We start from the raw sequence: 14320 nt of genomic DNA, 5'->3' as shown, positions 1-14320 counted from the left end.
TCCTTAGCAGACCAATGGGGTTCCTTCAAATCATAAGGAACCCCATTGGTCTGCTAAGGACCAATGGGGCTCCTTGGAGCCCAAATACAAAGATGCTTTAGAGAGCTCTGAGCTATATAGCTCAGAGCTCTGTCGGGTTCAGGACGCTAAGTCCCACCGGCTCTCGCTGCCCTCCCCGCCTCTCCCACATGTCACCTATATACATGCTGGCACCCAGGGTGACAGGTGTGGGCGGAGTGGACGGCGGGAGCCGGCGGGGACTTAGAGTGTATGCGGCGGCCGGCGGGTGAGCGGCGAGTGACGTCGGGTGCGGTGGAGTTACAAAGTAACAAAGTTGTTACATTGTAACAACTTTGTTACATTGTAACTGATTAGTATATTTCCGAGGATATTGCGTGGGAACTGGCTTTTAAAGGGACAGGTAAGTATTAATGGTTAATTAAGAATATTAAAGGACTTTTTTCGTGGTTATGTTTATTGTTCAATTAAAATACTTTTTCTATGTGTTTGTGTGTTTATTTACTTTTAACTCTTAAAGGAAATGGGTAAGGGGTACAAGTACCTCTATACTCATTTCTCCTGGGAGGGGGGGTGGGCATCTGGGGGACCCCTTTTTAAAGGGGACTCCCAGATGCCACCATGAAACCCCCCCCCCAGGAAATCGCGGCCTCCACCTCCACCGTCCATCGGAGGTGGAGAAGAGCCCCTTGTCCTTGGATTGGACAAGGGCTCGGAGGGGGAGGGGAAAGCTTGGCTGCCGCTCCCCTTCCTCTTATTCCCACTGATCCCCTTAATATACCCTGTGAATTTGGTGTTCCTAAATTTTAAGCAGGCTTTGCTATTAACCGTTAAAGTCGGCGGGTTTTTAAATGTATATATTTTTCCTTTGAAACTTTAACCGGTTCAGCCTCACAGCTATTTTCACCTTAAGGACTGAAGCAATTTTCCCCTGTCAGCGCTGCTCTCATTCATTCGCTAATAGCTTTATCACTACTCATCACACATAAATTAATTAGATCTTGTTTTTTTTCACCACAAATTTGGCTTTTGGGGGGTGACATTTGTTTTTAGTAACTACTAAAATGTCTATGTATTTTAAAGAGAATCTGTACTCTGAAATTCTTACAATAAAAAGCATACCATTCTATTCATTATGTGCTCCTGGTCCCCTCTGTGCTGTTTCTGCCATTCTCTGCTGCAAACCTGGCTTGTAATTGCCAGTTTTAGGCAGTGTTTACAAACAAACTAACCAGCTTCTAATAGGCTCAGCTAAGCAGAGTGTGTTAGTCACACAGAGCCTGCAGGGGGTGTGTACAGCTTCTAGCTAATCACAAGCAGCCCTGCACATTCCAGTCTGACTGCCTCAGCCTGACTGTGCCGACTATAGAGAGAAGATTAGATCATATAACAGAGATAACACAGCTACTGTGCAATTAGGAAAAGCTGCAGTAAGCCAGACCACATTAGAAAAGGCATAGGAACTTATAGCATAGAAGAAATAAAGATAAACAATTTGTTACAGAGTCTCTTTAAAGAGAAAAACGAGGGAAAAAATGAAAAAATACACTATTTCTCCAATTCCAGCCTCTATAGTTTTAAAATGAACAATTCTACAGAACATTTTACCCACACATTTTATCTGCCTATTTGTCGTGGTTATCACAAGATTTAAATTATGTCCCTAGTACATAGTATGGTGACAATATGTTATTTGGAAATAAAGGTGCATTTTTTCTATGTTGTGTTTTTTGTTTTCTCATTGCACACTACCAATGATTACAAGCCTTTATTTGAAAAAAAAAAAACAGTAATACATCCTCATGACATACATATTTAAAAAGCTGAGTCCCTAAGGTAACTATTTAAGTATTCACTTTTCAATTCTGTCACTTTTGGTGTTTTTTACAAGTGTATTAGTTTGGTGCAGAGTATATGAAAATAACAATTGCATTGCTTTTCATTTCATTTGCTGCTAAAACAAAACCACATCACATATGCCTAATCTCTCAAAGACCCCAAATACTATTCTCTTGCTTGTCCCGGTGAAAATGATACCCTATACACATAATCAGATAGCTTCTTGGCCACGCAATACTCTGTTAACCATGAGCAGCACTAATGCAATTTTCAAGGCCATTTTTTGCAACAAAAGTAATACAGTCATTCTTTGTTCGCAAAGCCCCTGGAGTGTCAGAACATTTGAAACAGGTCACAAATGTCACCATTCTGAAAACTAGAGACCCAGGCCTACTGAGATATACATATTTTAAAACAATTGGACTTCTGCAGTTTTGGTAAAATTGAATCATAACTTGGAAAATGGTATTTTCTTACATCTTTTTTCACTTTGGCACAAAAAAAAAAACACTTGACATAGTTTTTGTCTCTCAAAGACCCAAAATACTATTCTCTTGCTTGTCCCGGTGAAAATGATACCTTATACACATAATCAGATAGCTTCTTGGCCACGCAATACTCTGTTAACCATGAGCAGCACTAATGCAATTTTCAAGGCCATTTTTTGCAACAAAAGTAATACAGTCATTCTTTGTTCGCAAAGCCCCTGGAGTGTCAGAACATTTGAAACAGGTCACAAATGTCACCATTCTGAAAACTAGAGACCCAGGCCTACTGAGATATACATATTTTAAAACAATTGGACTTCTGCGGTTTTGCTAAAATTGAATCATAACTTGGAAAATGGTATTTTTTTACATCTTTTTTCACTTTGGCACAAAAAAAACAAACACTTGACATAGTTTTTGTCTCTCAAAGACCCCAAATACTATTCTCTTGCTTGTCCCGGTGAAAATGATACCCTATACACATAATCAGATAGCTTCTTGGCCACGCAATACTCTGTTAACCATGAACAGCACTAATGCAATTTTCAAGGCCATTTTTTGCAACAAAAGTAATACAGTCATTCTTTGTTCGCAAAGCCCCTGGAGTGTCAGAACATTTGAAACAGGTCACAAATGTCACCATTCTGAAAACTAGAGACCCAGGCCTACTGAGATATACATATTTTAAAACAATTGGACTTCTGCGGTTTTGCTAAAATTGAATCATAACTTGGAAAATGGTATTTTCTTACATCTTTTTTCACTTTGGCACAAAAAAAAAAAACACTTGACATAGTTTTTGTCTCTCAAAGACCCCAAATACTATTCTCTTGCTTGTCCCGGTGAAAATGATACCCTATACACATAATCAGATAGCTTCTTGGCCACGCAATACTCTGTTAACCATGAGCAGCACTAATGCAATTTTCAAGGCCATTTTTTGCAACAAAAGTAATACAGTCATTCTTTGTTCGCAAAGCCCCTGGAGTGTCAGAACATTTGAAACAGGTCACAAATGTCACCATTCTGAAAACTAGAGACCCAGGCCTACTGAGATACACATATTTTGAAACAATTGGACTTCTGCGGTTTTGCTAAAATTGAATCATAACTTGGAAAATGATATTTTTTACATCTTTTTTTCACTTTGGCACTATAAAAAAATCTGATGACTTAGGCCTCAGTCCTAAAACACACCAAAATGTATTCTACAGCTCATCACGGTTAAAATTATACAACATATACCTTACTTAGTAACAAATGGTTGTGTGCAGCAATCAATTATATCCAATGTGCACTATTTTTTTTTTGCACTAATTGTTGCAGAGCTATTGTTTGTTTGCATATTCCCAGGAGAGATTGGAATCAAACAAAGACCGCACATGACACCATCATAGAAGGCTAACAACCAGGGCTATTCATCAGTAGGTATTTTGTGAGCTACCTTCTCAAAGGAACACTGCAAAAGGAATTTTCACATTGCCCTGGTTATAACAAATCCAAAATGTGGCTAATTTGAATATATCACTTCTCTTCACAGTGATAACAAATACATTGGAACTTACCATTGGATGTCTTGCAGAATTAGAGAAAAGCCAGAGGCCATAAGCCAGGGGTCAAGCAGATCCAAGAGTCAGAAGATGGGAGCAGCAGGGTCCAAAGTTCAATTTTGAACTTACTTTGTGTTTTCTTTTTCCTCAAAAAATTCAGTTTCCGCCAACACCCCAAAAACATAGGGGTATGCCAAATGTGAGCTCCTTTGAGGGTCTGTAAGTTACATGAATATATAGGAAGGGGGAAAATGCCAGTCAAATATGTCCAGGTAAAGAAAAAAAAAACCACAAAAAAAAGAGAGAAACAAAAACACACAAAAAAGGAAAAAAATAAATTAGTAATCTGCAAGTGTGTGGTATGCCCTAAAGCACTTGATAACACACAGTGCTGGGGCTGAGGGGCAATCTGGGCAAAAATACCGTGACTCACACCGTCTCTTGTGTTTCACACACACTCTGCATCTTCTCAGGGGGGCTTTTTTCACTTCATTGGGGGGAATTAGTTCAGGAAAATGTCTCTCCCTCAGTCTAATTGAGTTCTCCAAATGGATAGGATCCTGTTGTGCAATTTGGCCAGGGGAATACATTAGGGACTTGTGGACTTGAATCTGGAACTCAAGAAAGGTCATCTGTTGGCTTGTTGGTGTTGTGGTGGTTTTTAGATAGACCACAAATGCATTGTGCATGGTCATCTGCAACAAGAAGAATGTTATTTTTTTGTACCATGCTTTCCTTCTTCTTCTTAATAAATAAGGCGCCAAGACTTGGTCTGATAAGTCCACTGCTCCCATATTTTTTATTGTAGGCGACTATGGCCTCTGGCTTTGTACGATGTTCCGTTCTGGATGTGGCAACAACTGTGGCCTCAGTATGGATGGTGGATAGCATCATCACCTCCCGCTTGTCGTGGAACTTTAATGCCAGGAGCTCTTCAGATCTGAGTGCGTAGGACTCTCCTCTGCATAGTTTTTTATTTACTACCTGTGCGGGGAGGCCTTTACAGTTTGCTCTCACCGTCCCACATGCGCCAGTCTGGACTGAGAAGAGGAACTTGAACAGTGGCACACTTGTATAAAAGTTGTCCAAGTAGACGTGGTAGCCTTGGTGGAGAAGTGGATTCAGTAGGTCCACCACTATTTTGCCACTGGTGCTAATGTACTCAGGGCACCCAGCTGGCTGCAGAATAGAGTCTTTGCCTTCATAAATTTTAAAAGTGAAGGTATAGCCAGTGCCACTCTCGCATGCCCTATAAATTTTCACCCCACATCTTGCCCTCTTGCTTGGGATGTACTGTTTCATGGAAAGTCTCCCATGAAACGGTACCAGGGATTCGTCCACAGCAATTTCCCGGTGTGGGGTATATACATCCATGAACACTGCACTTAGGTGGGTCAACAGGGGTCTCAACTTAAACAGTCTGTCATGGGCAGGGTCGGTATGTTCCACATCTTGAGAGTTGTCATTCAGGTGGAAAAACTTTGACAACAGCTCAAAACGCTGCCTGCGCATTATTGCTGGATAGAGGGGTGCATTATGATAAAGGTCCCTGGACCAGTACATTTTTATCTGGGGCTTTGGGGTGATGCTCATGCTGAGCGTGAGGCCTACATAAGCCTTCATTTCAGGCACGTTGGTGGGGTGCCATTTTCTGGCGATATAGTTGGTGGGGTGGTCAGCTAAAAATTGTAGAGCAAATAAATTAGTTTGCTCTACTAAATGCTCCCACATTGCCTCTGTCATGAAAAGCTGGAAAATGTCAATTGGTGCCTGATTGACAATGGGCACTGACACACCAGCGGTGGCTGTGAAGGGTGGGATGTTGGGCGCAGCATAATTAGGGGGTTCCCAGGTGCCATTTAACATATGAAGCAGTACCTCCTGCCTGCGAGGTACCTGTGGCTGCCTACCCTGTCTGCGCCTAGCTCCCCCTGGCGCACTGCTGCTAGCAGCAGCGGGGTTGCCCACGGAGCCCTCTGCTGGGTTGCCCACGGAGCCCTCTGCTGGGTTGCCCACGGAGCCCTCTGCTGGGTTGCCCACGGAGCCCTCTGCTGGGTCGCCCACGGAGCCCGATGCTGGGTCACCCACGGAGCCCGATGCTGGGTCGCCCACGGAGCCCCCTGCTGTGGACAGTCCTGATGGTCCCTCATCAGCGGACTCAGGACTTGGGTCCCTCCTCAAGCGGCGTGATGGCGGCCCTTCGGACTCTGAAGATTCAGATCCTGAACCAGAGCCGGACGGAGGGAGCCAATCACTACCTGACTCATCCTCGCTGCTGCTCTGCTGGAGGATGGCAGCTGCCTCCACCACAGAATAGAGCCTCCTCGCCATTATTTAGAAAGGGATAGATAAAGATGATAAAGATGAAAAAAGTGATAGAAAGATTTTTTTTTTTTAAAGTGACAGTTTTTTTTTTAAAGTTTTTTTTTGGGGGGGGGGGGTGTAGAGGGGGTTGTAGAGGGGGTAGAGAGGGGGGGGGGGACAGTAGAGTATAGATAGTAACAGATAGGAAGAAAAAGATCACAATAGATCAGTGATCAATAGATCTGTAGGGAATAAATGGCCAAGGAGAGGGAGAATCAGGGATTCTGGGCAGTTATGGGGTTAAAAATTCAGGGATGGGGGGCAAATTTTATTAAAAGAAAGTCCTACCAGTTTATCTGTCAGTCTGTCTCTCAGCTCCTGTCACCACAGAACAGTGATTGATCTGTGTGACAGGAGCTGAGAGACAGAGAGAGGGAAACGTTTTATTTACAAACATTATTAAGAATTCACATTGTTACTGGATGTAACTATGTGAATTCTTTACTTCCTTTGCTCTGATTGGCTCAGAGGAGCGCTGGCTCCTCTTCACCAAACAGCACGGCTTGTAAGCCGTCGGGGACAAGCACGCACCGTGCGCACCACGCGGCCATGCGCGCGCACACGCGGAAGTGCGCCTGGACACGGACTCTCGTCCAGATAGGCTTCAGCTGCCGCTGCCTGGACGAGCTTGCTCGTCCATATAGGCTGAAGCGGTTAACATCGATTTTCTCAAAAACTATAAGGTCTTTTTGAAAAAAAAAATTTTCCTCTTATTCCTTCTGATCTCCTTAATATATTCTCCAAATTTGAGGCTCTTAGCACTTAAGGGGGCTTTGCTATTAACCCTTAAAGTCGGCGGCTACCTAACATTGATCCATGCGTCAACTTTTCCGCTTGGCAGCATGACCTTACGCATTAATTGCTAGTAGGATTTTACGCGTAAGCCAATAACGTAACAACCCGAATTACGGTATTCTTACGCGTAATTGCGTAAGGGCTATGCGTAATTACAGACATGTACCGAAATTGAATGTCTACACCGTTAGCGTAATTCCGTAATGCATAATAGCGTAAAATTACGCGTAATGATCCGTAAGCGTAGCTTTTTCCATTACGCCCAGCACTGAGCAGTATTAAAGACATTTGCTAGCGAGCTCTCTGTGGTGCTTACACCAGGTATTTAGCCACCCTTATAACTGCACACACCAAACTTTACTGCTTCGGCCCATACTAGTAGATGTCTAGTTTCAGGCGGGTACAGCAACCTGAATTCTGCAAGAACCACACCACCTCCTATGCGCATACAGGTCAGGGGTACTGGTCCTATGGTTAACACACTGGCAGTTGAAGTGGACAGTAAAATGGTGCAACTTACTACCCTCATCAGGTTGAAATTGGCCTTTGAGGCAACTGAATTACTACGTGGTAAAATAATCAATCAGGCATTAGTAAGGCTCGGTTCCCATTTGTGTTGCATCTGCAATGGTGCACTGAAGCAGGTCCATCCAGATACATCACACTTTGTTGCATCTTTTTTTTTTTTGCACTAGCATGGATACATTTTCTGCACCACTCGGGTCACTGCCACTCCGGTCACCATGTGTTTCATGCCCAATAGGGATCCCTAGCAGTTTAATAGGCTTTTGCCAGGGCTCTCGTTCGTATTGTGGATATTGTCGGTGATGACGGCCAGAGCGGCAACCAACACTAATGATGGCAGAAGATGACAGATGACGGTGACAGAAAAACAGAAGGTGACAGAAAAAGAATGGTAAAAAGCCTAGTGGGTACGGACACCATTAGTTTCCATAGGCTTGCATTGTCTCTGTGAGCAAGCGCTGCATATGTCATGTCTGGAAAAAAGCAACAGGTTAGGACCTTGCATTGCGCTTACTGTAATGCAGCAAAAGGATCCGTTAGAAATAGCAAGTGGAAGCACAAGCTATTTTGTACATTAGATCTGTTTGCATGCTGGTCACTGCACTGCAGACAAGGGTGCATCTGAGTAATGTTGTGCCTATGGCAAACACTGAAATTGTGCCCCCCTTCCCCCTAGTCAGAGCCCCCTTCCCCTATAAAAACAGAATCCTTTCTTATTCATACGTTATGGTGGCCTATGTTTTTTGCTGAAGTTTTTTTTTTGAAATATATCTTCTTATTCCCTCTCTGTCCTCTTTTCACTAAGCCAAGTGCATCCTACATACATACATTAAGTAGCCATGTTCCTCAGTTAACAGAATGAATCTCATCTGAAGTCTAAGTGACAGAGAGGCACGGAGGCAGGCATGGGGGGTGCAGCACAGGAGCAGGCATTGCGCCCATGGTGCTGTGGCGCCCATGGCACAAGGTATGCCTGCGCCCCTCTAGATATGCCTCTGGCTGCAGAAAATGTACCGAACAGGCAACATGTGATAACTGCTCCCTATTCATCCTTATGCACTATTCCATACAATTTAATACAAGGCTCACTGGAGGTGGGAGAGCATATGTATGGTATGTACAAAATGGCCAGCAATGTTTCCCTGAGACTGACTGTACCGAAGAAGTTCATTTTGGCACTACAGTAAATGGTGCTTTTTAGCTATACCATAAACCACAATGTTAATTGTGGTTATGGCGCGCCAATGAAGGGGGTTTTCCGGAGTGGTTATAACAGTAAACCTTGCAAGTGATGCAGTGACTTTGGGAAGCGGCGCTGAGTAGGTTCTTTTTAATGCTTTTTGATATTAGCGGCAAGGGAAAATTTGGTAAACAGCATCAGTAATAGGATAGTGTTAGGCAGGGCCGGAGCTACCATAGGAAAAAATGGGCAATTGTCCCAGGGCCCCAGAGCCTGTAGAGGCCCCCAAGTTGTCCCTCCCCACCTTAACTGTTGCTTCCCAGGGACTCTGCAGAGTCTGTTAAGTTGGGAGGTGATTGGGGGAGGGTCAGCAGCCAGCTCAGGGGCCCAGGAGGGAAGTTTGGCTGCAACAAAGGGCCTCTAATGATGCGTTTTGGTCGGGGGGGGGGGGGGTGTCTGTTGGGGAGCCCCCAGGCTAATTTTGCCCTGGGGCCCAAATGTTACTTGAACCAGCCCTGGTGTAAGGCATATTGGAAGAACATTTGGTTAGTGGCAGAAGACTTCAGTTGCTGATAGTTGTATTGGAAGGAACATTAGTGTTAGGCATACCCAAAAGAAGATTAGTGTTAGGTGTATTGGTAAGAGGGTGAGTGTTAGGCATATTAATTAGTGTTAGGTCGGTTAGTCTTGGGTAGGCATATGGGTAGAAGGGTGAGTGTGAGTGTTAGGTCGGTATAGTGTTAGGCATATGGGTAGGAGGGTCATTGTTTGGTCAGTTAGTATTAGGCGTATGGGTAGGAGGTTAGTTAACCCTCCTGGCGGTCTATTAAAAACCGCCAGGGGGCAGCGATTTTTTTAAAATCATGTAGCGAGCCTAGGGCTTGCTACATGATAGCCGCGGCATCCCCCTACCCTATTCGATCGCCTCCGGCGATGGGCGATCAGGAAATCCCCGTGGCGACGGGGCGGGATGACGTCACCGACGTCATGGACGTCGTGACGTCTAAGGGAGTCCCGATCCACCCCTTAGCGCTGCCTGGCGCTGATAGGCCAGGCAGTGCAGGGGTCTAGGGGGGGGGCTCTGCGGCGACACGGATAGCGGCGAATCGGCGCGGGGCAGCGGCGATCGGTGTGCTTACGCAGCTAGCAAAGTACTAGCTGCGTGCAGCAAAAATAAATTGCACAAATCAATCCAGCAGGGCCTGAGAAAACCTACTGCGCGGCTTACCCCGAACTACGTTTGGGGTTACCGCCAGGAAGGTTTAAAGGATAGGGCAAGGAAGAAGAATTAGAATTAGGTTAAAACTAGGTTAGAAGAATTCCATTGCAAAAAAAAAAAAAAAGAAAGAGAGAAAGAAAAACTCCAATGCAAACCAAACAAGAATATTGGTAATCATTTTACCAATACTCAAGGTATCAGCACTGCACATCCTGAAAAATGCATTGCAAGGAACAAATGTGGTTGGACTGCACCTCTATCATGGCTTCTCTAGATTTTAGGAATCCAGTATGAAGTGATCCAAATAACCCCTTTATAGGGTCCTTCTTCTCAGTCATGACATATGTATGCATGTGTATACACTTTACATGCACAGTGGCCCAGTGTTCCTGGAAACTCATACCCAGTATTACAGGCTGTGTTCTCTTGAAGAGCTATCACTACAGATGTAATGGAGCAACCCTCTCTTCTCCTAAACAAACAGATTACATTTTATAGTCCTAACAATGAAAGGCTGTCACTAGTTTGAAAGAAGAGGAAATTACACTTCATTGCCCAGAGTATGACATAGAGGTTGCATGATTTTGCAGGGAAGCTGCTGCAGACATTAGCAGGAGTGACAGAGGCCCATCCCTCTCATGTTCTTTCAGAATGCAGACACAGCCTGCAATGCAGTGATATTATACAGCACTGCTCCCAGAGATGTGTACCACAGAACACACTGCCATCAATTTCCTCCTGCCAGAATCCAGTCAAGGCCTTGGAATGCGGTTACCTTGAATTACCTTTGTAGGGTGTACAAATCAGCAGAAGCCATTATCAGGACACTGCCCAAAAACCCCATTCAGAGAGGAGCTATAGTGAATTGTTACTATTATAAATCTTACAGTAGCTTTTATAATACTTATATATTAGAATTGCTGGAAAGCCATACAAAGATAACGCAAAAGCAATATTTTTTTAAAACAGTAAAGAAATGTACTACCACAGTAAACAAATTGACTATACAAAAAAATATTTGTAATGATCCGTCAATTCAAATATGTATTTGTAAAGAGGCTTGATGTAACTGTACAGTAATTTACAGCAGTGCATAGGTTAACATCTTCCCAGCAGGACACAGAGCAGTGTAACTTGAGACAGAGCAATTGCTTATTTAGTGCCTGAGTCTACCTAGGGACTGTCACTGTCATGTGTGTTTTCTAAAGCTCTGAGAACTTGGCTGTCATTCCACCCTCAGCCAAAACTATGTGGAGTTGTTCTCTGGACTGTCAAGGTGAATTATAGAACGTTGCAAGGTGAAAGCACTGGGCTGGCTGCCTTATGCTTTCTTTACTACACCAATGTCCTTTGTCTTGCCTAAGGTGCACGCACCACTCTTCAGGAAAGGTGGAAATTTCTTCTGGGTAACGGAAACAGTTACCTGTTCCTCCTAGGATGCTGCAGATACATGCACCTGTCAGACACCTGTCTCACCTCATAGTCAGTGTCTCTGTGTCCACAACTCAGCTTTTCATCATTCTTTAAACTTTTCACTGAAAACCACATGATGGCCCCTCAGATTCTATTCATTATTTATTAGCAAACTTACAGCCATGTAGTGAGAGGATTAAGATGATTTACTCTAAATAATTGTAATAGAATATGTCGAAAGGTTATCATGCAATATAGCTGTTGGTAAATCTTGTTAATCTGACTGATCACATGGGAAATAAAATCTGCTTGTGGGCAGCTTTACTATGTACTAAAATCTAATCCTTTAAAATCTGTTTCAAAGTAAAAAAATGGTTTGTGCTGATTTTGTAACCATTTAGCCACAACTGCAGAACTTATTCCATTTAAGAGGATACATTTAAAGTGTCCCACCTACAACAAACCATGACAAAGCATGCAATACATTAGTATATGACATCCAATAGAAAAGCAGAATAAATCAGGACTCACCTCTGATCTGCTCTTAAGGCTGCTCCTCTTTGGACGGAGAAGGACATCTTTAAAGTCCAGCTTGATATCTGCGTCCACCCTAGGCATTCTCAGGGAAGGTTATTAGATCCTTTAATCCTGAATGAATAGGGCCTTGTATATAGTGTGTATCAGAGAACAGCAGATATGCTTGTTACTGTGTTTGCACCAGGTCTCAGCCTAAAACAACCAAAGCCTGAATGTTCTTCAGCAAGAGTATTTATAGTGCAGTAAAGGCCAGCAATGAATGCACAAGCCCCATATCTTTATTAGGCAAGTGCTGTATTTAGAAAGTGCCTTTGTAGAGTAGAGCGGCAGGACTCCAGTCTTCCCTCTGGCTCCTGTTCTGGCGGCTGCTAGTGTGTGTGTGTTAGTTTGTGTGTGTAATAACAGGACTCAACTGCTCTCCACAGCAAAAGGCTGCATAACTGAATCAAAGCACTAGACAGGATTCATCAATGAGCCTTGCGTGCTTGTAGTTGTGTGGGTAAAACCTGCTGGCTGCAGCTATCTTCCCTAGAAGAGAGAACAGAACAGAGCAGACTGTAAATGAATGTGATGCAGACAATCCTATGTCAAACACTTCCTGTAAGACCTTTTTAGGGTGTGCACTAAACATCTTCTGGTACTGTTACACAAGTGTTCCACTGCTTTCTCTGCCACAATATGATTCATACATGAAAATAGATATATGTTGCATAGCTGCATGCATCTTAATCTACTTGTGCATGGAATGTGAATTCAAAGCGAATTCCTGTAAACCAGCCATTCATGACTTGTTAATGTTCAAAGGGAAAGTCATTTGCCTAATGCATAAGCCTTGAGGTTTTCACACACATCAGTAAAAATACCAGGGTCTGGTTCATGCAAATAGTGGAGTGGTGGTGCTGGTGCGGTTAAAGGGAACCAAGTGCCACTTTCCCCCCTGCAGTTTCTCCTGGTTTCTAATACCTATACGGTAGGAGCTGCCATGTTCCCCCCTCACCTTCTAGCTGTCCTCTATTTATCCAGGTGGAGGTGTGAAAATAGCGTCTGTGATTTCTCAAAACTGTTTGAAGCACAGTGACCTATCTCCCCAGCCCCCTGCTGATGAAAGCTTTTGTTTGCTCCACGTTAATGTTTGCAGTAAAATAATATCAGTCCTTATCTGCCTGAAATTTCTGTGGCTAGGCAAGCTGCGGAAGTAGGGTATTTTATTACCCTTCTTCTCTGCTAAACTTTTAAATTGAAGGTTGTTTTTATTATTAATGAGCCACATTGTTGTCATGCATTTTTTTTGTGCTATTGAGATGCCCGGGGTGCTAAAAATGGTGCTTAGTACACTTTACCACTTCAATTCTACATTTCCAGTCATAGCTGGACAGACACTTTCAAGAGACCAGTCTAAATAAGAGCATTTTGGTGGGTTTGCGTAGCTAGTATTTTTGAGGCATTTGGTTTTATTTGGCTGGGCTGACCCCAGTAACAACCTGGACAACCGAAAACCGCAAGAAAAATGTTGAAAACCGCCAGGCTACTTAACCTATATTTTTGAATCATTTGTTACACTTGAAATACTGTTCTACCTCAGTGTAAATTTGATGCAAAACAGTCTTACACATGATTGCTTACAGTGAGGGTGATTTTTGTTTGCTCTCTGGCCAAGATGGCCAGTCTATAATTTTAATGGTGGCTTTATTGTAGCTGTGAGTGACAGAATAACAACAAAACAACCCACAAAAATCCAGTGCCCCAAAGTCCGAGCTTGATGTGCATTTAAATGATTTAAATGATTAAATTAAGTATTTGATCCCCTATCAACCAGCAACCAGGCTCCCAGGTGACTTTGCGAAATTATTGCGCCAACTGTTGTCACCACTGTATGCAGGTTACAAGCTGAGATTAGGAGCACCCTCTGTAAGGGAGTGCTCCTAATCCTGGCTTGTTACAGGACCTGTATAAAAGACAGCTGTCCACAAAAGCAATCACATTCCAAACTAGCCACCATTGCCAAGACCACAGAGCTGTCCCAGGATGTCAGAGACAAAATTGTAGACCTGAACAAGGCTGGACTGGGCAACAAGACTATTGCCTAGCAGATTGGTGAGAAGGTGACAGCAGTTGGAGCAATAATTTCGCAAATGGGAGAAACACAAAATATCTGTCAATCTCCCTCGTTCTGGGGCTTCATGCAAGATCTTACTTTGTGGGGTTGAAATGATCATAAGAATGGTGAAAAATCAACCTAGAACTACACAGAAGAAACTCGTTAATGATCTCAGGGCAACTGGTCACCAATAAAAAAATTGGTAACACACCAAGGACTTAAAGAAAACCTGAACTGAACATTAAAAGTCAAAATAAGTATACACAAGTCATACTTACCTTCCATGTAGTCTAC

General features: G+C 43.3%; 1 protein-coding gene across 1 annotated transcript in view; it reads right to left on the bottom strand.

The window, feature by feature from the left end:
- GMPR (guanosine monophosphate reductase) overlaps positions 1–12430 on the bottom strand; it is a 124803-nt gene extending 112373 nt beyond the window's left edge. Inside the window, exon 1 of the mRNA XM_068234647.1 lies at positions 11923–12430. Within this exon, the coding sequence (XP_068090748.1) occupies positions 11923–12009 (87 nt within the window). The 5' untranslated portion in view covers positions 12010–12430. The remainder of the gene's footprint in view (positions 1–11922) is intronic.
- Positions 12431–14320: the final 1890 nt, after the last annotated feature.

Source organism: Hyperolius riggenbachi, chromosome 5, assembly GCF_040937935.1.
Source record: "Hyperolius riggenbachi isolate aHypRig1 chromosome 5, aHypRig1.pri, whole genome shotgun sequence".
NCBI classification, from domain to species: Eukaryota; Metazoa; Chordata; class Amphibia; order Anura; family Hyperoliidae; genus Hyperolius; species Hyperolius riggenbachi.
Note: the sequence above shows the minus strand (reverse complement) of the source record. Positions and strands in the feature narration are given on the sequence as shown.